The sequence below is a fragment of the Cucurbita pepo genome, chromosome 8, assembly GCF_057944985.1.
Source record: "Cucurbita pepo subsp. pepo isolate OVF chromosome 8, ASM5794498v1, whole genome shotgun sequence".
NCBI lineage: Eukaryota > Viridiplantae > Streptophyta > Magnoliopsida > Cucurbitales > Cucurbitaceae > Cucurbita > Cucurbita pepo.
In genome coordinates this window covers 2,673,601-2,700,047 of record NC_141805.1, presented here as the reverse complement: position 1 = coordinate 2,700,047, position 26,447 = coordinate 2,673,601, and the positions used below count along the sequence as shown (strand labels likewise).

At 34.6% G+C, this 26,447-nt stretch overlaps 3 protein-coding genes across 6 annotated transcripts; 1 reads left to right on the top strand and 2 right to left on the bottom strand.

Moving 5' to 3' along the window:
- The first annotated feature begins 244 nt into the window (after positions 1-244).
- LOC111799668 (Phosphatidylinositol N-acetylglucosaminyltransferase, GPI19/PIG-P subunit) lies at positions 245-5,006 on the top strand. 3 transcript variants are annotated; one of them, XM_087125923.1, is made up of 6 exons: positions 251-362; positions 664-739; positions 1,379-1,670; positions 1,881-1,953; positions 2,866-2,984; positions 4,542-5,006. In XM_087125923.1, exons 3-6 carry the CDS (start codon positions 1,487-1,489, stop codon positions 4,661-4,663), a joined length of 498 nt encoding a protein of 165 aa, XP_086982049.1. In that variant the 5' UTR covers positions 251-362; positions 664-739; positions 1,379-1,486; the 3' UTR covers positions 4,664-5,006. The 3 variants fall into 3 exon arrangements, with proteins under 3 accessions (XP_086982047.1, XP_086982049.1, XP_086982048.1); XM_087125921.1 differs by lacking the exon at positions 664-739 and having other exon boundaries at positions 245-362; XM_087125922.1 differs by lacking the exons at positions 251-362; positions 664-739 and having other exon boundaries at positions 755-1,670.
- Positions 5,007-5,834: 828 nt separating this feature from the next.
- On the bottom strand, positions 5,835-10,853 carry DL1D (DYNAMIN-like 1D). The gene is made up of 15 exons (XM_023684148.2): positions 10,506-10,853; positions 10,181-10,244; positions 9,985-10,092; positions 9,725-9,826; positions 9,244-9,294; positions 9,092-9,153; positions 8,758-8,848; positions 8,569-8,633; positions 8,043-8,237; positions 7,828-7,947; positions 7,677-7,747; positions 7,284-7,509; positions 7,134-7,184; positions 6,660-7,043; positions 5,835-6,174 (listed from the first exon to the last, which is right to left on the bottom strand). The coding sequence occupies exons 1-15, from the start codon at positions 10,644-10,646 to the stop codon at positions 6,046-6,048; spliced, it is 1,860 nt and encodes a 619-aa protein (XP_023539916.1). The 5' UTR covers positions 10,647-10,853; the 3' UTR covers positions 5,835-6,045.
- A 1,371-nt stretch (positions 10,854-12,224) lies between these two features.
- LOC111799614 (NAD-dependent malic enzyme 1, mitochondrial) lies at positions 12,225-23,553 on the bottom strand. 2 transcript variants are annotated; one of them, XM_087126437.1, is made up of 19 exons: positions 23,243-23,553; positions 21,754-21,850; positions 20,985-21,103; positions 20,188-20,355; positions 19,923-20,051; positions 19,557-19,617; positions 18,931-19,034; positions 18,743-18,826; positions 18,284-18,390; positions 17,884-17,995; positions 16,128-16,241; positions 15,769-15,834; positions 15,176-15,248; positions 14,989-15,075; positions 14,283-14,337; positions 14,118-14,189; positions 12,951-13,013; positions 12,750-12,864; positions 12,225-12,464 (listed from the first exon to the last, which is right to left on the bottom strand). In XM_087126437.1, exons 1-19 carry the CDS (start codon positions 23,420-23,422, stop codon positions 12,390-12,392), a joined length of 1,881 nt encoding a protein of 626 aa, XP_086982563.1. In that variant the 5' UTR covers positions 23,423-23,553; the 3' UTR covers positions 12,225-12,389. The 2 variants fall into 2 exon arrangements, with proteins under 2 accessions (XP_086982563.1, XP_086982564.1); XM_087126438.1 differs by having other exon boundaries at positions 21,754-21,853; positions 23,243-23,384.
- Positions 23,554-26,447: the final 2,894 nt, after the last annotated feature.

Genomic DNA, 26,447 nt, shown 5'->3' with positions numbered 1-26,447 from the left:
ATCCCCAACCCGACCCCACCTTATTCCCGTCTTGTCCCCCTATATATATATATATATATATATATATATATATATATATATATATATATATATATATATAATTTTGTAGATTAATTAAATAGGACGTGGAGACGAAGAATATTAAGTGTATATGATGAAAGCTATTAGATGTGAAATACATTATTTTAAAAATAATAATAAATTAGATGTATAATGAAGGGATGAAATGTTTAAATGTGAAAAGAAAAATAAAAAATGAATATGAAAAAAGAAAAAAGCTTTCAGTGGCTTTGGCACAGTCAATCCCCTCTCTTCCTCCTGCGATATTCCTCCTCTCTCGCGCGCGATCACTTCTCTCGATGGTAAGAATTTCGATTTCTTGTTTTCGTATCAAAAGAATTTCAGTTGCATTACTCTCGTTTGATTTCTGTATTTTTTTCCAAATTTTCGATTGAATTGGTCGTTACATTTTGCCGATTTGCCGATTTGCTGTTTCCGCTTGGATCCAAGCATGTATCGCGCTGTATTTGCCGTCTGAATTACTGAAAACGAGTGGAGAATAGAAAATTTTGATCTCGAGACAATCTTTATCTTTGTCATTCTTTTGCGATGGGTTTGATTTGAGTAACTCGCTTGAGAAAATCTATTGCTGTCATTTTCCAGGCCATCGAACTTTAAACACTCAAGAATGAACTGCGATGTCTTTAAGTTCGTGATCGCATTTCCTTTGGCTAACGGCGTCGGTGATTTTAATTTTTCATTTTTTTCTTTCTCATCTTCGTTGATAGTAGTGCTAACATTGTGAATATTTGTGCAACTTGCTTGTAAATTATAATTTTATATTATCTCCGTGATAAATTCTTTAGAAATTGGAATTTAGTTATTGAACTCTTAGAAATCATCTGTCTTCGCGATCAACTCAGGGAGAAAAATATCAATGATGATTCTGATAGAATGTTTAGATTAACGGAATATGTGTTATCGCGTTCTTTTGCTTTCACAGCAAACATGAAAAATCTGATCACTTGTTTTTTTCCAGCTCTCTACTTGTTGAGTTCTACCGGTTCCGACATATTTTTGTTTGGCTTTAAAAAAGTGTCATGGGGACTATCGTTGATGCTCCAAACAAGGAATAACTTGACTAAGATTTCACCTGTTATGTCTAGGAAATTGATGTCGATGAAAAGTTCAGAATCTCCATTTTATGATTTTTTTTTCAACTGCAAAGCTACGTCCAGATGTTTGATCATCAACTGTTGTCTTCACTTCCTGTTTGAATTGAACTATTTGGCCCCTAAAATTTTGGCACATCTTTTATCTGATTTATATTTTTATGAAAAAATTATACACAGTCAAAATACAATTTATGCAAGTGCAGGAAACTAATTGAAGATTAGCTGAGAAGAAGTCTACATTGAGAAATTTGGATTGGGATAGTTTAGAATTCGAACTACCGAATATATATCCGGGCTGAGAAGTTTGACATATGGAAGATCTCCATTCTGTTAGTAGCCCTAGAAGAATACTCAGTCTGTCAAAGAAACGAAGAACTTTGATCTCCTTGGACAGAGATGACAAAGCGCCTGGGTTTGGGCTATCGGGAGAACATGGCCCCAAACCTTCAGAAGTTTACGGGTTTGTGGGTTCCATCACAACAGTGGTTGCTACAGGTTCGCTTCATGTACATGCCTGTTGAGTCACTACATGTGTTTGCTTTCCGTTAGGGAGCTTTGATTATGTAGTTTAACAATGGAATGTTTCAAAAACAGTTGGGATCCAATTAATTACAGAACAGTATTGGAATATTGAATCATTTTTCCTTTAATTTATTACCTCTGAAGAATTATTTGAGCATAAATTTCTGAGTTTCTTGTGAACAGGTGTATACTTGATCTGGGCATATGTTCCAGACTCTTGGCTGCATTCCGTTGGAATCTTCTACTATCCTAGCAGGTCAGCAATATTTAGTTACAGACTCATGGCTATGAACGGCACTATTTTGCCTTCCCTTAAGGGCTACATTGTTTGAACAAAATAAGCATTAACTGAAATTATTCTACGAGTATGGAGTCGTAGGAAGTCATCCTTCTTAGTTAAATTAAAACTGCATCGAGGTCTAAGTTGTATGCTTCATGAATAACTCCATTTAACCTAAAGATTTGTCAAGGACAATCTCCTGAAATTTATTTGCCTCTAGTGCACCGCTATTGATAGGAGTTTTCTCAATCAGACTTTGCTCTTCAATCAACTTATTGAATCCCCCTATTCTGAAACTCACAGTGCACACTCCACCTATAGATTTTCTTAAAGGTCAATCTCATGAAACCGAACCAGCTCTAATACACCAACCTGTTACTCCAGAAGGATCTTAAATTTCTCTCCAAACCTCCTCTTGAACATGGTTGGAGGGAGGGCGTAAGCTCCCAAAATCTAGCATAAACTCACCAGATTGAGATGGAGAACTTCCCACAAAATCTCTTCAAAACAGCCACCGAACTTTCATCCCACAACTCAAAAATTCTAGTTTTCTTAAGGATTTCTTTAAAAAAAAAAAAAAAAAATTGTCCATATCGATCTTTTGTCAACTATTATGAAGTAAAAATAATTATGAAGTACTGTGAAAGATTACAATATGTCCTTAGAAAATTTATGTGGTTAAATGTATAATAATGGGAAATTGGTATAAACAGATTCCTGTTTTGGTGAATAAACAAGTTCATGCATATACGGCTCCATGTCTAGCGAATGCGATGTCATATCTAATATTACTCTTACAGTCCTTACTTGTGTTTCCTGGCAGTAAAAACGTTGTAGTAAAATGATTGTTTGGTTGGGTGAATAAAATGGGCAATGATTTCTGCGTAGGTACTGGGCTCTGGCGGTGCCTGCCTATGTCATGGTTTCTATAGCATTAGCATGGCTATTTTACATTGGTCTCAACTTTATGTCCACTCCACCGCCAACTTCCTTCAATATAATGTTTGGTAAGCTTAGTTTCCTTTATTCCGTTTACTTTGTTTGCCCTCCTTTGATTAGATGCTTTAACTTATGTTCATTTTTCTCTCTTACATTGGTCTCAACCTTTTTGAGAGTTTGAAATGATGCATGAGTTCATTATTATTGAAGTTTTTGAGTCTAATTGCTGAGATCCTTACTTCTTCCTCAATAATAATCTATGAAGTTTGGAGTTTTAGTTAGATGGAATTGAAATTCAGGTATTCAGTGCATTACTAATGATTTAATGTGATAAAATTGAAATGGTAAGGTTAAAAATAATAAACTGCAGTGGGCAAAAGAAAAAAAGAAGGTATTTTATGCTTCTTTTTCTTTACCCCTGCCTTTTTAAACCATGAATTACTGGAAGATTCTTAACTTCAAGTCGAATCTAGAGAAAAGGAAACAAAACTTTTCATTGGTTTAATAAAAAGAGACTAAAAAACTCCAAATTACAAACTCTACAAAAGCATGGAGAAAAAACTGAAAAACAATAAAACAAATAAAAGCAACAGAAAAATAAAAATATTCCAATTAATAGATAAACCCTGAACAGAATAATCTGCTGAACACTAGGAAGAATACAGAGACGAGCTGAAGAAAAAAAAGAACCTTTGATTCCCTTTCAGACCATAATTTTGGGTGAAGAGCTTTAACCGTGATGGACCAGAACAACTTCGATTTAGAAACCAAAGACGACCCTATTTAGCCAATGAAGAATGTATCCTTGAAGGAATTGGATCACACCCATTGAATATGGAAAACCGAGAACAACTTCAACCAGCATTGTCTTGAAAACTCTAGAATTATCAAAAAAAAAAAAAAAAAAAAAAAAGATCACATTCCTTAGAGACAAAGAATCGATCAAGCAGAGCTGGAGGAATCATGACCTACCTGTGACTAAGTAAACTTCCATTAGAAGGAGGTATTTCCATAAGACCAAGATCTTTAACCAACTTGTTAAACTTCCTCATGCCCTTTGTTTAACTACCCAAAGGGGATCTTTCGCTTGTTCATTGAGTAATATTAAAAGCACCTCCAATACAACCATGTTTTCTCTATAATCATTAGCCCCATAGACATTTGTTTACACCGAGTAGAAAATTTAACAGCGATGGTATAACCTCCTTTTATATGTTCTGAAACTGCCAATTTAGATTCACCCACATAATCAAAAGTCCTCCAGACCGTCGGATGACATCAACAACTATCCATTCTATCTCCCTCAAATCTCCGAAGAGACTCGATGAAAAGAGTACCAAAATCTGCTCTTTTAGTCTCATGAATTAGAACTGAATCAGGGCATTGGTTCTGTGTATATATCGATAAGAAACTTACTTACATCGATCGACAATGAAAAATAGAAAAGATGGGGATTGAAGTATCCCCACAAAAAGCCAAGGAAATTCAAGCTTTAATAGATAAATACATTGCAAAGTGTATAGTCTCACCATTTTCGTTATTTTATATGAAAATCATGATCTGGTTTTTTGTTTGTAGCTTCTTCAGTCACAAGATTTCTGAAATCAAGTTTTTATTTTCTCCAGATGAATTCAGTAAAGAACCATCTATCTCTACTTTTTCAGAAGAAGAAGATCGACCTATTGAACCGATATCCGATATTGGGATTAACAGAATCAACGATCTCATGTTCAACAATAAGAAATGATAAATAGGAACATGTTGGCAACTCTAACAGAATTACTCCCCCAGGAAGTGCTGATAAAAAGAAAGTAGAATTGCACATAAATATAGCTACTACGACGACTTTAAATTACAAGATCGATGTCCATGATATCTCCCCGACATCGTGAGGGGCAGGTAATGGTCGTTGTGTCGTCCTACTTGATTGTGTACTCCGAATGGGTAGCGGAATATCACACATAATTAGTAGCTTTGGGTCTTCAAAACACTAGTGCAATGTTTAAGGTGGGAGCTCCCAACGATTTTAATGTACCATATAACAACTAATTTTAATGTATAATTATATAATATTAAGTGATGTTTGATAATTATTTGATTTTTTACATTCACATATTTCTTTGTTCTATTAACTGCTATTTTCTTATGTTTTTTAAAAATTAGGTTAATTTTGAAAATTTAAATAAATAATTTAAAACAGAAACCTTTTTAAAAAAAAAAAATTAGAATTTGATTATAAATTCAAATGTTTTATTTTCCCTAAAAATAAATGAAAGGTTTTTTCTCATCCATTTTATCTTCTAAGTATTTTGTAGTTTGTTAACATGGCAAAAAAAAATTATTGAATACCATTTCATAACTATTGGTTGTTAAAATACCAACGGTTGAGGTTAGAATCTTGAGTAGACTGCCGGTGATAAGCCGGAGGAAGGTGAGGATGACGTCAAGTCATCATGCCCCTTATGCCCTGGGCGACACACGTGCTATAATGGCCGGGGCAAAGGGTAGTGATCCCGCGAGGGTGAGCTAACTCCAAAAACCCGTCCTCAGTTCAGATTGTAGGCTGCAACTCACCTACATAAAGCCGAAATCGCTAGTAATCGCCGGTTAACCATACGGTGGTAAATTCGTTCCTCGGCCTTGTACACACATCACACTATGGGAGCTGACCTTTTAATCAACAAATATCCATATAGTCAATTTTGATTAAAATTAATTAAACAATAATAACAAATTTCAAGTAAAAAAAATCAAATAAATTTATATTTATAAAAAGAAGACTTATACAGAAAGGAATATATCCTAATAACTTTTTATAAGTTAACCTATCATTTATGTTGCTTGATTTGTAGTTGGATTGACGGATAATTTAAAGATTAAAATACAAAAAAATATATATATGTTCAATCCACAGAAACTTGGAAGGCCAATAAAAAAATATATTACACTAAGAGATGCAAGATCAATACAACCATCAACCAAGTATCTAATCCCATTGTTCAGACTTCACATCACAGTAACGAAAAATACATCATAATAAGATGATGACTACAAAAGAATAGTAATAAATCCAACAAATTCAGTTAATATATATATATCATACAAGGCGTCTGATATATCTCATCGGCGTCAACGTGCCCACGACACTGAATCGATCTCGTCCCTGGCTGCCTTGTAGAGCTCAAGCCTCTTTGAACATTGCTGCCTTCTCTCCATTAGTGCAGGGTCTTCATCCAGTAATTGAGAAAGCTGCTTGGCCTGAATGGAAAAACAAATAAATGATTTCTAAAAATCTTGCCAAATCCTAGCTAATAACTAAAAATCACGAGTCACTCGAGTGAATCCGAGGACAAGAAAAAGGAAGAAAATCCCGAATTCGAAGGCCTTGCTTCCCAAACTTCCCGAACAAACGTTAATTAGTAAGATCGAGCATAGCTCAACACATATGAGTTAAAATTACATGTCAACCTCGACATAGCTCAACAGTAACAACATAAATTGTACAGACAACCAGCAAAGGTTTGAATTCCCCCCCCCCCCCCCCCCCCCCATTTAATTAGGAAGAACGAGCATAGGTCAACAAATAACAGTTAAAATTACATGTCGAGACCTCGACATAGCTCAATAACAGCAACATGAATTCTACCGACGACTGGCGAACGTTTGAGAAAATAAGCATAATTAGGTGTTGCCCCAGGTCATACAGAAAAATAGGCAAGAAATAGAGAACAATAAACATTTACCTCTTTTTTCCCTAAGAGCATGTAGAAATGATTAAGCAACGACTGCTTGGCTTCCTTGACTTGGCAATAAACCACTGCTTTGGGGATAGTATTTCTTAAAGTGTCTGATACCATTCCCACATAAGAGGAAACGTTTGATCCTATCCGCCGAAAATGACCCTCTGCGTATCGATCCCCTGCCGGGGCAGTGGCAGCAGCAGCACCCGGGCCTCCGGCTTTCTCTATCTCCTGAGGAAGTCTTCGAAAGAAATCCACAGTCAAGTAGGAAGATTCCATGTCAACGAGACGTATCACCGTCTTCTTACTCTCGTCGCGAAATCTTTCCAAGGCCTCATTTGAAGCAGCAGCTATCTCAGCTTGTAAAGTGGGAAAGCGTTTTAATTCCTAAAAGTCCAAATCAAAACATGAACAAATTTAAAAAAAAAAGATATATAGATATATAGATATAAATATATATATAGTCTCATAATATACCTGTGTTTCTCCAATGGACTTCCTCACAAGTTCTTTTAAAACAAAGTGAACCTAAATGGAAGTTTCATATGTGAGGCTCTCAAAAATGACTAGAACGTAAAGACTAATAATGACGTCCGATTAAAAGAGAAGCTAAAAGAAGCGACTTACAGCATCCACAGAAGCCTCAGCTGGCCCCCTGAAATAATTCAGAGATCCCTCGATTAGTCGTCGGTAACCTTGTTCGGGAGCAATCAAGTGAGGTTGATAACCATCTGCCTCCGAGACAATTTTTCTCACATTCTGCATGGAAAGATGGCGATCGAAGGGAAGCTTTCTCAAAGCAGCAGGAAGCTGGTGGTCGAAAACCCCATAGATACGATCACCTCCAGGTCGCCTAGAAGAGTAACAAAAATTATTAAATCTCTAGCTTTCTTCTCCTTTGAGGGAGAAAATTAAGAAATCCTTGTTTGTTCATAAATATGGTACCTACATTCTATATATTCAGAAGAAAAATCATAAAGAACTGAAGATAAAAAATTTATAAAGCACTATATACTATACCCTCCTTCCAGGTGCTCCTTAAAAATCCGATCAAAAGCACGGCAAAGTTCCAAAATCGTGTACAATTGAGCCTGAGATGAAGTAGGTAAGTAAAAGGGTAATGATCAGAACGCACTTCACAATCTATAACAAAAGCAAATATGTTTCTCACCCCAGCATCGACAGCAATGGGTCGGCCAAGATGATCCATCTCAGATTCAAGTTCATCGATGCTTTTGTTAATCAAAGAAGTGATACTGGGTATGCGAGCTCTAATCACAGACTCCAAGTGCTACAAGAACAAGAATGCACGATAACAATGATTGCCTTTTCTAGCATAACAAAAATTTCATTAAAAGACGATAAAATTGGAACTTATAACCAAACCTTTGACAAGAGCTTTGCGAGATACTCTGAACCCATTTTACTTGCTAAGTGTCCATAGTCAGAACTAGTCGCGAAGTACTCACGCTCCTTACGCCTAGCAATAATCATATCTACATTTTTGTTTATGTCAGCTTGAGATCGGTTCACTATGCCAACCCATGGGTGTTGCAGTCGATATGATCTTCCTTCCAAAACCTTTAGGAATAAAAAGAATATATATGTCTTTAATTCCTCCTTTAATTTAAAAACTAAGGATATATATATGCAACATTGAATCTCTGAGTATTCTTATTGTAACAACCCAAGTCCACCGCTAGCAGATATTGTCCTCTTTGGACTTTCCCTTACGGGCTTCCCCTCAAGGTTTTTAAAACACGTATGCTAGGGAGAGGTTTCCACACCCTTATAAAGAATGTTTCGTTCTTCTCCCCAACCGATGTGGACTTGGGCCGTAACACTTATAAGCTCATTAACAACTCATATCTTGTTGCTTTAAATATTAGTTTAGCAAGGCTTTAAAACTTACATCCAAAGCATTAGTTCCTTTGTCCATCAAGTCAAGCTTTGTCAACACCCCAAAAGTTCGTTCCCCTACTCAATTGCACAAGCAACAACATGATCATAAACTTGGAAAGCTACAAAATTTACCGTTTCAATTGTGCAAAAAGAGAGAGAGAGAGAGATGAAAAAGGAAGAAAATACAAGCAGCGCATACCGGATGGGTCCACTTCCCTGGCAAGTTTTATAGCATCCGAAGTGGCTATGTCTTGATTGGCAGGAGAAATGGCAAGAATAATGCAGTTAGGCTGTAAAAAAAACATGCAAAAAACAAATATCACATTTGATGTAACACACTCATAATTAACATTCGAGAAGGTAAGCACCACAACGTGTTCATAATTGCAATTATGAAGTTGTTATAAAGGTAAACAGAAACGAAGCGAACGCAAGAACCATAACTTGAGTACCCAAAGAACTTTATGTGATGCAAGGCTTGACCATTAATCACAAAATAATTATTACTGAAATGGAATATATAATCTCATTACCTTCTCAACATAAGTTCGAACCATGACCTCAATGTCTTGAACAATAGTTTCGGGCTGTCCCTCTAATTTAAAGAGAAAAAAATACATCTATTATCAACAAATATACAAATCCTGCTGAACCAAATATTTTTCAGCATAACATATAAACATACCTACTGCAACTTTTGTCAAACCAGGTAAATCAATCAGAGTTAGGTTGACAACTGAAAAACGAAAGAAACCAAGAGTTAGAACATTTCAATATTAATGTACTCAATCAACCTTACAACGGTCGGTGTATAAAGTAAGTAAATAGGTGTTAAGATTGTCCTGAAAATTCCATTCTGGTTAATCACTTCCAAAAAGATTAGCTTTGTTGTTCATTAAGATTGAACACAGCAATAAAAGAAGGCAAACAAATGAAGAAAAAAACCATTATAAATTAAAAAAACCATTATAAATTATACAAATACAAATTATGGGTTATTACTAAAGTAACAATGAACACCAACAAATTGAAGCAGAGAAGGATCACCAAGAAGACCATTATATATATAAAATTGACATTGTTCAGGCAACCGAGGATCGAACAAATTCCCACAACCATGGTAAATGAGCCATTCATTAAAGAACCAACGGGCAAAAAGGAGATACCATTTGGTGAGTAAATGCTAAGATGGATAGGAACTGGGGATATCTGTTTTGTCCTCCCAGTTACTCTGTCGGTCTCGTCCTGAATTTCTTTACGGACCGCAGCTGTAGAACGTTACAACAAGAGGAAATGTTGAATTCAAGTAGAAGATAGAACAGACAAAGAACAACAACTAGGAAAGTACTTGCAATTTAGAAGAAGTAAAATCGTAAGTGTACAAAAATATGCAGACAAGCAAGAACACATTGAAATGGCAACATACCAAAGTCCGTAAATCTCCTCTTGGGAAGGTGAAGAAACTCAGCATACTCTTGCGACCCCTCCTCTGTCTTGTGAAGCTGCAATACTAATGGCCGCCGCGTTACTATCCCTGCAATTATGAACAAGTAACCAATTAAGCAGTGAAAATTAACAAGTAAACTAAGCAATTCGAAGTGAACCAAGATCAAATGCCTCACCTGAACCTCTCGGAAGAAAATCGCGACCAACGATACTTTCCAGAACCGAAGATTTTCCAGAACTCTGTTCATGAGAGGAATAAACAAACAGTGAGAAATCGATCTTAAGTGATTCATTTTCTTTAGTGAAAAACTCATTCCATCTCCCTAAAACCCTAGCCACGAACGAATTCTTCAGCAACCTAACTCCACTTTGAAATACTAAAGCCGAAACTCCTCCTCGACAATAGTTCATCGAACGCCGACAAGAATTTCCAACACTTGCTACAGAAGTAACAAAAGAAGAAACGAAAATCAAGAGAAAATTGAGAAAGAGAAGTAGAACCTGTCCACCGACAACAGCAACAGAGGGAAGGGCTTCCCAGAGAGAAGAAAAGGCGTTATCACCACCGCCATAGTCACCGAGCATAGTACAAGCTCTCTGGATCCGATTCACCAGCCCAATCAAACTCTCCATGGTCGTCATCTTCAAACACCACTCAAATAAATCAACAAAAAAAACAATCACCTCCCTCGCAAAACCCTCGAAATCAAGCACACAAAACCCAAAAAACAAGAAGGTAAGAACGAGAGAAAATCAGCAAAACAGAAGAAGGAAGAGAATTTGAGAATTGTTTTGAAGAATTAAAAAGAAGATGAATGGACAAAAATTGAAAGAGCTGAGGAAGAAATGGACTGGGTGCTCGCTACTTTACTTTTTGGACAGTCGTCAGAAGCCCGTTGAAAACGGCTAAAATGCGCTTTTGCTCCGGACAATTGTTAAGCTGTTGATGGGGGCTTTTAGCTAAAATACACCGCGCGTGTAAGTCACGTGCGAATTTTCAAATTTTGAATTTGAATATTTAAAGACTTTTTTTATAGGAATGTTGTAACGGTGGGCCCCACGGGATGGGAAGTTCCACAAAGAAAAAGCTGGTGATAAATTTGTTCGTTATCGGGATTGTTGGCAATGACGATTGCATCCCACGATTTTATTTTATTTTTTATTTTATTTTTTTTCACATTAAAAGTATTGTTAACGGCTTTGTCTTAGCCGGCCCGGTTCGGTCCATTTAGCCCGATCCGATCGGCTTCTAAAATTGCTTAAAATGTTCGTATAGAAATATTAAGAACTATTCTGGCGTTTGTTTGTCCTCTTCTCATTTTTATTTAATGCAATACGTAATTATAATTATATTGGAAAACATCCATAAATAAACAATTCACATTCCTTTTAGGAAGGAAAAATTAATTAAACTCTAAATATAGTTCAAAGGTCTCCTATCAGTAAATATTCGGTCCCATCCAGTAAATTTCATGATCAATCATTCAAACAAAGAGTATTATCTGCCCTTTTCTAAATTTATGGCGATGTGGAGAATGGACCACTCAGTACCGTGCAAAGGGAATCAACCCCTTTTCTTAAACGAAGAGATTGAAGTCTCGCACAGTAAAAAAAAGTTGTAGATTCATTAGATCAGCAAAAACAAAATACAAATGCCAACAAGCAAACTTGGGTCATTCCTACCAATATAAATGCTACTAAATCATCTCATTTCGATTCTTTGGCATCCTCCCTTTCTTCAAAGGGAACGAACAGAGATAGTATCAGACCGATCCCGAAATGCTTTTTTGGATATTCTTCATGTCCTGGCTACTCACGAAACGTGAGAAGCAGATGAATAATCATCTGCTTCCAGAAGAAATCAAAGAATTTCTCGGGAATCCTACAAGATCAATTCGTTCTTTTTTCTCTGACAGATGGTCAGAACTTCATATGGGTTCAAATCTTATTCAGAGGTTCACTTGAGATCAGAAATTGTTGAACTAAGAACAAGATGTTTCTTTCGTCCCTTCCAGGTGATTGGAAGGATTGGAGACCGTAATATTCATAAGAAACTTAATCCAACAAAATTATAGCACCAAAAATTGCATTAAAACTGCATTAAAATCGCTTTAAAATCGAGATGATACAACAAATACCCATAATTTGAATATAAATGCTGTTCATGGGAGATAAAATTACCAACTCTGAAAATATTTGGAAAAAGATAGATCATGAACGTATAAACAACTCTGATCTTTGTGGCTTCCTTGCATTAGAAAATCTTGTAACGTGTGGCATTATACACAGTTACATGAAATATTATTATTCTTCTGTTCTTTTCAAAAACAGATCAATACTGATTGGAATGAAACAATATTATTATTCTGCTCTTACAACAATAAATCAATCCTGATGGTAAACTACTGTAGGGTAATCTGGATCCCACATGTTGATCTTCACAAATTCCAAAATTTGTTCCTGAAAAGAAAACAAATATGAAAATTGCATTACTCATGGTGATGTCTTTTGACTTATAATTTGATTTGAATGATTAGTCTCGATCCTGCATGGAACGTCTTGTTGAGGATTATTAGGAGTGAGTCCCACATTGGTTAATTTAGTGGAGGATCATGGGTTTATAAGTGAGGAATACCCATAGCAAAGCCATGAGAGTTTATGCTCCTAGTAGACAATATCAGACCATTGTAGAGAGTCGTCGATTCCTAACATGTGTGATTACTGTTTTAAAGTTTCTAAAAATACCTTGTTAAATTTTTGGAGTTCTCGAGCATCTACATCACGGTATCCAGCAACAAGATCCTCTTCTATCGCTTCCATAATAACAGCTGCTGCGATTTCCTTTGTAATATCACGGATTCTACAAACAAAAACATGAAACTTCTCACTTTCTCATCTCAATCCTAAAGAGAAGTATATAAACATCAAATAAAGATGATGAATTACCTGGAAATTGATGGATAAATAATTCCTTCGTGGACTTCATCTTCAGTCATATATGCAGCGAGGCTGTTGTTACAAATAGAAGGACAGAATCATTAGTTTGAAGATATCCCTGCTGATTTTTAGTTGGTGTCTATTTGATCCTTAAACTTTTAATTTTCTGCCTAATAAATATTTGACAAATTTGAAACTTTTAAAATGATATATTAAATATAAATTTAAATGGTATGTCTAATGGAATCTTAAAGGTTTTAATTTTATTAGTAATTTAACCTTATTTGAAAAGAATCAAAATTATTCTCCCTCAATTTGGGACTGTAATAGAATTTATGCCAATTCAAGAATGCTTTGAGTTTGGGACTGTAATAGCATTTATGCCAATTCAAGATCCTTTCTTCAACTAGTTTGGGACTGTAATAGCATTTATGCCAATTCAAGAATGCTTTGACTCCTTTCTTCAACTAGTTTGGGACTGTAATAGCCAATGCCCACCGCGCTAGCAGATATTATCCTCTCTCGGCTTCCCCTCAAGATTTTTTAAACACGTCGGCTAGGGAGAGATTTTCACACCCCTATAAATAATGTTTTGTTCTCCTCTTCAATCGATGTGGGATCCCACAATCCACCCTCTTTGGGGCCCAACGTCTTCGCTGGCACTCGTTACCTTCTCCAATCGATATGGGCTCCAATCCACCCACTTTAGGGTCCAGCGTCTTTGCTAACACACCGCCTCGTGTCCTCCCCCTTCGGGGTTCAGCCTCCTCGCTGGCACATCCCCCGGTGTTTGGCTCCGATACCATTTGGAACGGCTCAAACCTACCGCTAGCAGATATTGTCCTCTTTTGACTTACCCTCAAAGTTTTTAAAACGTCTACTAGGGAGAAATTTTTTCCTCTCCAATCAATGTGGGACTTCCCACGGAGCATTTAGTGTGTATTATACTTGGTAAAAAATTTCTCTTCATCCAGAAAAAACAAAGACCCTTTTCCAGTCATGAGTTCTTTCTAGCTACCGCACCAACCTACTCCAAACTTACAACAAAAAGTTACACTATGCTATCCTGCAAAATGACTAAATTCCATCCGTCTATAATTTTAGGATTGTTCCTTAGACATTTGCATCAACAAAATTTTGATCTACAAAAAGTTGAATGTATAGGGGAAGGCTTACCACTCGGCAGCAGCCTGCAGCATGCCATCAGATACGATAGGAGCGCCAGATAGAAGAGTACCGAGCCCAATACTGTACAAACATGCATGCACCCACATTATAGACCTCAAATATAATCAAATATTATCTAAATCGCCATTGCAATGTGCAACTTGGCAAACTAACCCTGGGAAAAGATACATGTTGTTTCCTTGGTTGCAGTGGCCAATATGACCATTCCCTGGAGAACATTGTAATTATATTAGAACATTTTCTAAGAAACAGTTGAAAAGGAAAGATTTTTAATATATTTGAACTCATAGAAATTGAATAAAATCATAGGTTGCAATAGCATGGAACTAAGCAACCAGTTTCATAACTGATGAACAAAAAGGAGAATCGTGAGAGGACAACTTGCCAAATTATAGTTGCCACAGACAGAATTATTGTTATTATAATGAAGATAAATAACACTAAAGTCAAAATAAAGTCTCAAATTATTGATGCATAACGAAAAAAGGAGGCACTTGCTGCTCAAATTTAGTTGAAAGAAAAACACTACACCCGTTCACATTAAACACTCAAAGCTCTGTCCTGGAATAAAAATCCAAATAAGAAGCAAAAGCAAAATTTTCCCTCTTGAAAATATATATGGATTTTAAAAGTGGATGTTAATTGAAACAAAATGCTAAAGCTAAGTAGATGTTTAAAAGTGCCGCACAATATCACTTGCTAGGTTGAAGATGATAATTTTGCGCCCAATGAATCCAAAAAATTTCCTGTCTTCTCGCAGCTAGTAAACGTTTACTTGTTTTTCCAACACCTTGAGAAAAAATGTTCCGAGAACAGAAGAGAAAAGTATTAAAGCATATGATGAATTTATTTTACATACCAAAATCAATATCCATGAATGGGCTTCCACTCGCAAATATGATGTTTTCACCCAAGATTGAGAATGCTTGTTCAGGAGTGCACTCGGCTACATAAGACAACAATACAAACTGTAAGTATTACTAACCAAAGGGCGAGATTTGTGACCTATGCACAAGTAGAGAGATCCATAAACTGTACAACCGTACCATTTGTTGTAGGATTAGACATGGCAAAAATAGCAGGTCTTGTCGCAGTTGATCCTTTAAGAGCCTCTAATACCTAAGAGCATGTTGTACAAAAGGATTAAAATCGCACAAGTTTCACATTTAAATTGTAACAACCTTAAATTTTCTACTTAACCTAAGGTCGTATACCTATCATGAACATTTAATGCAAAAATATGTACGGTATCCAAATCAATTTAGAGCTGCCCTTTTCAACATCTTTTTTATTTACTTTTTTTTTTCACTCTCCTTTTGTTTATATTTTCAACCATCGTTCCTTCAAGTCCCACAGGGGCTCCCACCGAATCTTACCGAAAAGGTAAGATATAAATCAAACTGATTTTTTTTTAATCAAAAGTGATGTATAAAGGGAAATCTTCCATTTTTCTTTTCCCCCTTCTTCTCCATCTCTTGCAGGTAGGAGGTAGTGTGTGAATCAAAGGAAATCTAACACACATTATAAGGCACAAATAACTCAAAGAACAGCAAGTTTGTTATCTCTGAAAAGAAAACATTAAGGAGACAAGTGAATAGTGACCAGAAATATTTTGTATCAAAAGAACCATGTTTAATACCTCCTTTGTGAACAATCCACCAACTGCAGACAATCCCAGCAGCACATCAGGTTTCACTTTTTGTACCTAATATTAACATTTTCAAGAAAATGGAAGAAATTCAAATTTGAACCATATGGGGGCAGTAGAATTAAAAAACTGAGAATCAAATAAAATAGAAAAGTCGCACTGAAATAAATTAACGCAAGAAGGATCTATTTCATACAATAATTATTTAAGTTCTCCACTCAATTCCCACGATGAACAACTTACAATTTCTAAAAGTCAACGTCAAAACAAAGATGATAGTGGAAATAAGAAGGAAGACATGATTACTCTATGCAAAAGTAGCTATAAATGAGGAAGGAAAATTTACAGACCACTTCCACTAGACTTGCACCTTCCCTCAATCCTTGACGATTAATTTCTTTGACCTTCCTTGCAAATGGGCTTGCATCTTGATCAATGTTTTCTCGTTCCTCTGTGATCAAACCCTGACAATAACAAGGAAACAATTAACAAATATGGGAAATGTTTGATCCCACAACACCCAGGTGCTATTGACATACGATGTACCCAGTAGAGGGACAGCAACATGACAAAACAACATCCTAGAGTAGAATGGATGTAACCTTAGATAATGAAGGTCTCACTGCAATTTGTAAGCAAGAAATATTCATGCACGGGAAAATGTTGGCTGAATTCAATAATACAAGCAAAGCTCACAACTTTTTTTCTTGACATGACTGGTAGATGAAACAAATATACGTGCACAAAGTTCTTTTTTTTTTTTTTTTATGAAAAAAACAAAGATAAGTGCATTAAGTAACAAGCAATACTTTTATCTTTACAAAAAACTTGCTGGCCGTAAAATGCTCATCTTCCGAAACTAGGAAGTATAGCCACACCTACATTATTTAGTAGGCAAAACTCGTGAGATATTTATTGAGCCAAATGGTCAGATCCAAAAGTTTTCGAACTAATGACCAAAGTCTTTTTCCCAATATGTTCAACCCTTGGTTTTATATGAACAGTAAGGATCAAAAAGTAAGTGTATCTATGTTTTTATAAAATTACATGTTGGATAAAAAATTATACAAAGGCCATTAAAAACTTCAGTTTGAGAAGGAGAAGAGAACATCATTAATGGGTTATTTGATTCAAGATTTTATTTATGATGTCTGAAAATCAAATAACTGTATTTGGTGTTGCTTGAAAAATGTTCTCAGAATCTCATATAAATAAAGTTTTTTCAACAATTTTAGATAATTTAACTATTGTTAATTATTTTATTAAGTTAGATTATTAAAATAATTTTAACTAATTAAATTTTAATTTAATTTTCATTCATTAAAATTTAGGTTTTTAATTTTATTTTGTAATAAATTTTAATAACTATCCTCAAATAAATGATTTTAATAAAATTATAAAACTTTTAATAATAAATATTTACTCTTGTTTCAAAAATTAAATGTTGTATATGGTGGAATAAATTATATTAATGAGATATACTTGTAAATCTAATATAATTATAATAATTTATTAAGAAAACAATAAAAAGAATTTTAAAAAAGATGTATGGATAAAATAACTATTACAATAGTATTATAGTTTTTTATTATTAATTTAAATTTTAATTTGAACCAATTAATTATATTTCAACATAAAATACATCTAATTTAAAAAAGAAAACAGATTTATAAAAGAAAGAACACTATTAAACATAAATAATCGGAAAAAATCATAGAAAAAGAACAAAGAAAAATAAATAAATGAACAAGTAAAAAATGACAAATAATCAAGTGAAAGAATAAATAATACAAAAGAAAAAAAAATACATAAAAGAACAAAAAAAAAAAAAGGATATAGAAAACCTATCCATTTGTATGGGTTTTAAAATCCCTGCCACTTTTTTTATGCCTAGGAAAAGAGTTTTCCCAAGCAAAAAATTAAATCCCCTCCCCCAAACATGGGTTTTTTATTTCTCATCTCAAATCTCATTCCCAACCCGGGTATGGTTATATATATAAAAGATCAAAACATGACAGTCTAGTAATAACTTTGCTGTTAGATTTTAAACGTAAAAACTTTTATCTCAAGAACTTTAAATAGAAAGAAAGATTAGTGATTCATCACCTGGGCATCGACCACCCAAAATTGGCTTCGAGCAGCCTCAAATGCTGATTCATTGTTTCCCAACATCCTTGCCATGGTTTTCCTTGCCGCGTTTAAAACCCCAATTCCTGCACTGCATCATTAAAAGAAAAATGCAGAAACTTAAGTTTTAACACATCAACTAAAAATTTGGGTGTACTAGTGTCAATTATAGCATGACAGAAATCAAATTAGAACAGAAGAGAAAGATTACATGGTTAAAAGTTTTGTATGGTTAACAAGATCATGAATAAAACTAAAAACTATTTTTTGTATATTTCTCTAAATGAAGCATGCGTTGGGACTCTAAGAACACTATCATCATACAAAATTCTGAAGTTTATCTCATAATGTTAGATAACAACATTAGGAATGAAACTACCTTCCAGCACCAGCAACAACAATCTTTTGCTTTGGAAAGTCGATCATCGGTCTTCCTTGTGCTCTCACAGCACCTAAAAGCCCGGCAAGAGCAACTCCTGCCGTTCCCTAGAGAGAATTTGACAATGAATTGTTAGTGTTGGTTGATCATGGCCCATGACGGTTGAACGATAAAGCATAGCTTTTAGAATCAAAATGCCACTGTAATTTTGCCAGCTAATGTTATGCCATCACATTCTAAACGAAAAAGAAGGTACTGTCATATAAACCAACAAGTATATTTTACATTAGTCACCATAAAGTTTTGGTAAAAATACTCATAAGTTCAAGAACGGAAAATGTCAAACAAATCTAGATAAGTTGAAAAAATAGTATAGTACAAGAAATCAAAGTACAAACAGAAAAAACTATTAGAAGAAAGGAAAAGCCAAGTAGAAGAAAGAGGGAGAGAATGGTCAACCTGAACGTCATCGTTAAACATTCTGTAGGTATTTCTGTATCGTTGCAATAACTTAAAGGCCCATTTGCTTTGGAAATCTTCAAACTGTTGAACAATTGCCAAATATTTATTGCAAAGTTTTAAAAATATAATGGAAAACAAGAAAAGTAGAAAATCCAATTATTTCACCAGAGTTGCAGTTGAATTACTTGAACAATAACATGTGGCCAGCGAGTAAACACTGCCTCCATGAACTCATCGATAACAGCCAAATACTCATCCCCATCCAATCGGTGTTTTTGCAATCCCAAATCTATGAAAAAGAATCAATCCAAAATGCCATAGCAATAAAAACCAACAGCTAATGCATGAAAGTATGATCCCCAAATATCACACTAACATTGTAATGGAGTCTTATGAAGATGTGGAATATTCATGAAATTTTGAAAATTATACCTAACTAAAGGGTATTGAGCAATTTTTTGATGTTTCGAAGATGTTGGTCCATCATGAAAAAAAATATAACAATGTTACCCATTACAAGATTTAAATAGTCATAGTTAAACTCATTTGAATGAAGCACATCCCCAATATTTAAAACTTTAGAAATCACCTCACATGATGATTAAGACAGTCTTGATTCAAACACGAAACAAGGACAGGTATAATCCAAAAAATACTGAGGGAAAAAAATATTATACATATTATGAATGATTGATCAGCAAATTGAAGATTTTTTATTATTATTATCATTAAAAATCAAACTTTCAATAAGACATTTTAAAAAAAGAGAGAATTTAGCACACTAGCCACCTAATGGTATAGAGGCACTTACATAAGGGGTTCTTCAGAAGCTCTTCATTATTGGTTCCAACGTCAATCATGACTGGAAGCACCTGTTGCGAGAAGAGATTTCCATTGCTTGTCAAATTATAAAGAAAAACAAACACTGAAAAGATATCCACCTAAAGACAACTCAAAAATGATAGTCTAGTAACAACCCAAATTGAAAATGAAAAATAAAAATACCAAAAAAAAAACAAAACAAAACAATAGCCCAAACTCGAATGGCCTTGCTTAGATCATTTATAGAACATGAATAAAAGTTTCTGAACCATTTAATAAGTTCCTAAACATAATCAGCTACTTGGTAATCATGCTAGGGGGCTTAACACTAAGAAATGTAGTAGCAAGAATCTACCCTCTGAGGATTTATCCCAGCAGCAGCAACATATATATCCAACTTCCCAATTGCAATACCGATTCCATGTACTCCAAGATCTCCAAGACCTAATATTCTACTTCCATCTGTAACAACAATCATATCAACCTGCAAAAAAATTGTGTTCAATTAAACTAATATAAAGAGTTCCAATTCTGAAGAGTCAAAATTATTTGGCTTCTGAACAATTTGAATTGGTACAATGACTTGTCAGTTATGATCATCCAAGTTACATGAAGAAAACCTGTTCAGCAGGCCAATTATAAACCATTGACATCATTTCTCCACGATCTTCTGCACTGAAATACATTCCCCTTGGCCTTCTAAACAAGCCACTATAGTTCTGACAAACAAGACCTACGGTTGGTGTATATACTATTGGCGCATACTCCTTGATGTGAGCAACCAAAACCTAACAAATTCACATTTAATTAGATGACTTATGATATGCCATACAAATCATAGCACAAATAATTGCATCTATTAAAAAGATATGACGGTACAAAATACTTTATAACACTATAAGTAAGAATAATATATGTACACTGAGAAATGAAACCACGTGAAAATTCGATTTGTTTCAAGTTTTCAAGAATAATTTGAATGTGATGGATGACTGATAAATTGTGAAGTTGCATTTTGTCCACAATAGAAGAAAGGTAGATATCATCGAACACATTTGGTAGACGATGTCATCAATCTTTTAAAATTTTGCGGCATATTTAATTATGCCTTGGGAAAAAGAAAACATGGTCCACGAGATCTCTTACTTACTAAAGCAAACATAGGAAAACAGAATAACCTAATGAAAGCTTAATTTATTCCATTAGAAGAAATGCCCTTCCCCTTCAGTGAGCATGGCTACTTAGCCTAACTTGATTGATGTTAACAATAGTTCGTAATCAAAAACAAGACTGGGATAATAAAATTTATAGATGCATAAAACAAACACTGGCTAGTTTAGATCATGAATTCAAGAGAACAAGTCCGTAAAAATTCCTTGACATTGTGTGCACTAATAGATGAGCAATCTTAACTCACCTTATAGTACATTGTCTCATTTCTATCATGCAATCTATTCAGAATTCGCCATTTGGCCAAAGCATTTGAATCTAAAGGCCCATCTCTTGCTTGAACTTCAAGCCTCTTCAGGTCAACCACTGTAAATTATTTAGTTAGTTATGTCGTGTAGATTGAAGTACGTAGATTTGGAAGAAAAAAAAATTAGAAGAGCCGTGACCAGAGCTGCAAGAAAACTGTTGTTGATCTCAGAAGTTCAAATGCACGATAAATTTAAAGAACAAGATGAAAAGTTGAAAGCTATATAATATCTATAGAAGACAAATTTTAGAACTTAAACGGAATGCAATGAATGTAGATTTAGATACAATCTATAAACTCGAGAAGAACTATATTAAAAAACTGAAGGAATGTTGCTCCAATACTAATAGAAGGAATTCAGAGCTGCTATATGGAACATGCACCAGGCATGACAACAAGAATAATCTTGTTCCATAATAAAGAGAGATTTGTGAACAATCATTTCAATTTTATGAATTATTCAACAAGTAGAAACATAAAATTAAACAAAAGTAAAAGTAGACAACATCAAAGGAACTTAAAACAAAGAGCACTATTTTCATTATTTTCATGTTTGCACACTCTTAAGACACGTACACGATGTTGAAGCCAAATGTCAAGTAACAGGCACCAATGTACAATAAGAGTTTAAAGGCCATACTAAGAATTATATAATAAATGGGTTTTATTCTTAATGACTCCATGGAAAATTAAAATCGCAAGAACTTACTAAATCGTTCAATTTGCTGCTCTGAAGACATTACATTTGGTGGAAGAAGTCCTCGAAGATCAAGCCGGTCCCGTTCTGTCATTGAAAAGGCTGTTCCCTACTATGATGATAAAGAAGAAGGGAGATCCATAAATGGTACTTATACCAAAGCAAAATAAGAATCCAAACACTGATAAAACAAGCTCCAACTACATCAGATGTAATTTTCCAATTCCCATAACAGATTTAAACTTCACATTAGGTTGGAAGTACATAAGTAGACCATTTTAAAAGGAAAAGGAATTCTTTAAAGTAAATCATTTCCCTTCTTACAGTGAAATAAACTTCATTTTAGGTTGGAAGTACAATAGAAGTTGGCTTTCAACTAGACTTAATCTAGTACTTGGTGATAGCATTTTCTTCATTTCACAACCATTAACAGTAAACAAAAAATATGCCATATCAATGAGTCCAAGATAATGAATTGGATTCTTTCCATATGATAGAGTTGTTGGGGGGACCAGAGGGATAGTTTCTAATGAAAATATTTTTCAATGTAAGTACACAAGTTGAGATTACAATTTCTTTGGGAAAAAGATCATAAAATACAACTGATATTGAAAGAACTAGGTAGTCCCCCAATCCTCTTCCATCATCCATCACGTCAGAAATTCAAAATATAGGAAAATGCACTTCAATGTACTCTCAAACAATGTCTATCTATCTATCTATCTATATGTGTGTGTTTGTGTGTGTGCATGCAAATATGTACATATGGACATACGTGTTCCATTCCATACATCAACATATGCAAGCGTGTTCATGTTTATCAGTGGCGAAGGTTGCAGAAAGTCACTCTACGAAATTTTAAGAATACAAATGCTAACTAAAACTCTCTTTTAACAAACAGTGCTGACTAAAGCAACGAATGCAGATCATTAACCGATAATTTAAAAATAAATATAAACAGTGCCGACCATACAGAACCATTCACTTTCAGCCAATAATTGCGCAAAACTTGATGACCAGTACATACTTTCACACACCATCTAATTAGCTGGAATTTTATAAACACTGATCCAATAACCCTGGATCGCCGCCAACTCTGTATCATTATTCTCACAAAATTACCCCAACTCGATCCAGTATCCGACGGTAACATTTGGATACTCAAGAACCAAACCACGATCAATAATCATGTGGTAAGCTAAAGAATTAGTCGATTAGTTTTAGCAGTAGTTGATTCGATTGTCAAACAGTTTTTAAGTTCAATTATTTTCGCTACTAAATAAACAACAGGTAATTGATAATTCCTCTAATATCGATTTATAAATACATATTATCTTCGCAAATCGCTGGAGTAAGCATAGGCTCAATCAAACAACTAATGATTCCAGTTAACACCGATGTCAAGTTCCGCATCCCTCTAAGAATGTATTATAACGACGAATACAAAACAACAGAAGCAAATCAGACGAGAAGAATATCGAAATAGTAGCGAAAGGCTTACTTTATTAAACCACGGATCGTGAAGAATATCGAGACTACGTTTATGAATAATGGTAGGACGATGCCCCTCGCTTGTAGTGAAGGATCTCGCCTGTGCTATCGCCGGAATACTGTTCTTCATCTGGTAGTCAAGCTTCAGCCGCTTCATAAGCGAAGCAGATAGAGAATTCCACTTCGTCATTCAGCTGATTTCAATGGCTTCTTCAACACAACTGGAAAGTTTCAGACGCAGAGAGCTTCCCGGTGTGAGATCCGGCGAGAAAGAGATTGAACGTGATGGAGGGAACAATATGTAATATTGATAATTAATAAATTTTGGCGTATAATACTCAATTTTGGAATGAACATATTATAGTAACTATTTTCCTTAATTTTTTCCCAAAAAAAAATCCTAATTTTAGTATTGATTTCTCCCCTAAACTTAATCATTTATATTAATTTATTTATTATTAGTATTGTAATATTAATAATTAATTAATTAAACAATATGTTATATTAATGAAATTTAAATTTTTATAATATATGGTTGAGTTACAAAATAATATTTGAATTTTATTCTCTATGAATTATAATTATAATTATATATATATTAATTATTTAATAAGTGGGTTTAAATTTATAGATTTTAAAATTTATATAAGACGTTTTTTTAGTATACAAAGCAACACGTCGAGCACAAAAAATGATTGTGCAACTCACCCACTCAAGACGTACTTCAACTCAAATTTATGTCGTTTTGGGTTATGAACATACATTAATTCTACTGCTCCGATCATAAATTTGAACAGATTTGTAGCAAGCATCCTTTAAGCATCTCGAACCATCGCCCCAAAACAAGTATCTTCGTCAATCACGACTATATCTACCGGGAAAACGTTTGGAACGTTGTTTGAATTTAGGGTAACGATTGCAACACTGACCAAATTGTTGTATTCATACTTTGGGTAGGTCGGACTTTAGTTACATCTGTGTCGGATTTAATCTTATTTGGTAGGCCTTAGTTTTTGAAGTAGGCCCAACTTCCCTTTTAATTCATTTGGATTTTTCGAGTTTCAAGTTAAATTATCACGTGACACGGTTTTTATCGAATTAATATTTATCTTATGATAGATAAATGATTATTTAATTTATTAATTTTATTTAGTAATTAGTCGTAAAATTATAAATATCGACATATTAATTAAAAGAACTATTAATGATATATATATATATATATAATACAAAAGGAAGGGATTAAAAAAAGAATAGAACAAAAAAAAATGATAAAAAATATAAAAAAATAAAGGGTTATATTTTAGGCCTAATTTATTAGATACTGAATTAAATGTTAAAATATTTGTTAATAAGGGTGTAGTATCTGAATCGACTTCCTAGGTCCTTCCGTCTCGAGCGTTTGAACGGAATATTTCAAACCGCTCTGTATGAGCAAGTGTGGAGTATATGAATCGACCTCCTACGTCCTTTCATCTCGAGCGTTTGAACGGAATATTTCAAACTGCTCTGTATGAGTGAGTGTGGAGTATCTGAATCGGCCTCCTATGTCCTTTCGTCTCGAGCATTTGAACGGAATATTTCAAATCGCTTTGTATGAGTGAGTGTGGAGTATTTGAATCGACCTCCTACGTTCTCTCGTCTCGAGCATTTGAACGGAATATTTCAAACCGCTCTGTATGAGTGAGTGTGAAGTATCTGAATCAACCTCCTACGTCCTTTCGTCTCGAGCGTTTAAACAGAATATTTCAAACCGCTCTGTATGAGTGAGTGTGGAGTATTTGAATTGACCTCCTACGTCCTTTCGTCTCGAGCGTTTAAACATAATATTTCAAACCGCTCTATATGAGTGAGTGTGGAGTATCCGAATCAACCTCCTACGTCCTTTCATCTCGAGCGTTTAAACAGAATATTTCAAACCGCTCTATATGAGTGAGTGTGGAGTATTTGAATTGACCTCCTAAGTTTTCTCGTCTCGAGCGTTTGAACGGAATATTTCAAACCGCTCTGTATGAGTGAGTGTGGAGTATCTGAATCGACCTCCGACGTCCTCTCGTCTCGAGCGTTTGAACGAAATATTTCAAACCGCTCTGTATGAGTGAGTGTGGAGTATCAAAATCGACCTCCTACATCCTTTCGTCTCGAGCATTTGAACAGTATATTTCAAACCGCTCTGCATGAGTGAGTGTGGAGTATCTGAATCGACCTCCTACACCCTTTCGTCTCGAGCATTTGAAGAGTATATTTCAAACCACTCTGTATGAGTGAGTGTGGAGCATCTGAATCGACCTCCTACGTCCTCTCGTCTCGAGCGTTTGAACGGAATATTTCAAACCGCTATGTATGAGTGAGTGTGGAGTATCCGAATCCACCTCCTACGTCCTTTCATCTCGAGCGTTTGAACGGAATATTTCAAACCGCTCTGTATGAGTGAGTGTGGAGTATTTGAATCAACCTCCTACGTCCTTTCGTCTCAAGCGTTTGAACGGAATATTTCAAACCGCTCTATATGAGTGAGTACGAAGTATCTGAATCGACCTCCTACGTCCTTTCATCTCGAGCATTTGAACGGAATATTTCAAACCGCTATGTATGAGTGAGTGTGGAGTATCTGAATCGACCTCCTACGTCCTTTCGTCTAGAGTGTTTAAACGAAATATTTCAAACCACTCTGTATAAACAAGTTATAACTCAATCACTCGAAGAACCGTAAACAAGGTAAAACACCTGTTGTGATATTTTAAAAAAAAAATTAATAAAAATATCTTTAAAATTTGAATTTTATCTAAAACAAGTTGCACTAAAAAAAACCCTATAGTTTCGAAGCATTAATATTTTGTCACAATGTTGTCCAAAAAAATGATAGCATTTAATAACAATATAAATATCGAGAATAATTCAAATTTTAAAAACTCCCTTCGAAAATATTAAAATAGTACGCACCGAAATTAAATTCAAATGAAGTCTAATTACAATTAATTAACCTTAACATTAGAATGGAATAAAATTGAAGAATAAAAGGGTATGGGCACCTAGCTTCCCATTCATATGTAAATGTGAAGCATGTGCTCTAATTTACTTTTCTAACTTTAATTATTATTCTTATTATTATTTTATAATAAGCTTTTCCCAAAAAGGAGAATTTAGGCATAACTACTTTATAACATATTATAAAGTAAGAAAATGATACAATTTATTCGGTTTTTGACCCGTCG

Coding starts and splice junctions, on each gene's coding strand:
- LOC111799614 (XM_087126437.1), bottom strand. CDS start 23,422: ATGACGAAGTGGAATTCTCTATCTGCTTCGCTTATGAAGCGGCTGAAG. Junction 21,104..21,753: donor GCAGCAAATTGAACGATTTA/GTAAGTTCTTGC, acceptor AATAATTTACAG/TGGTTGACCTGAAGAGGCTT. Junction 13,014..14,117: donor CTGCAGGCTGCTGCCGAGTG/GTAAGCCTTCCC, acceptor TTGTAACAACAG/CCTCGCTGCATATATGACTG.
- LOC111799668 (XM_087125921.1), top strand. CDS start 1,487: ATGGAAGATCTCCATTCTGTTAGTAGCCCTAGAAGAATACTCAGTCTG. Junction 1,671..1,880: donor CACAACAGTGGTTGCTACAG/GTTCGCTTCATG, acceptor TCTTGTGAACAG/GTGTATACTTGATCTGGGCA. Junction 2,985..4,541: donor TTCCTTCAATATAATGTTTG/GTAAGCTTAGTT, acceptor TATTTTCTCCAG/ATGAATTCAGTAAAGAACCA.
- DL1D (XM_023684148.2), bottom strand. CDS start 10,646: ATGACGACCATGGAGAGTTTGATTGGGCTGGTGAATCGGATCCAGAGA. Junction 9,295..9,724: donor TAGCATTTACTCACCAAATG/GTATCTCCTTTT, acceptor TTCGTTTTTCAG/TTGTCAACCTAACTCTGATT. Junction 8,238..8,568: donor AAGGAACTAATGCTTTGGAT/GTAAGTTTTAAA, acceptor TTATTCCTAAAG/GTTTTGGAAGGAAGATCATA.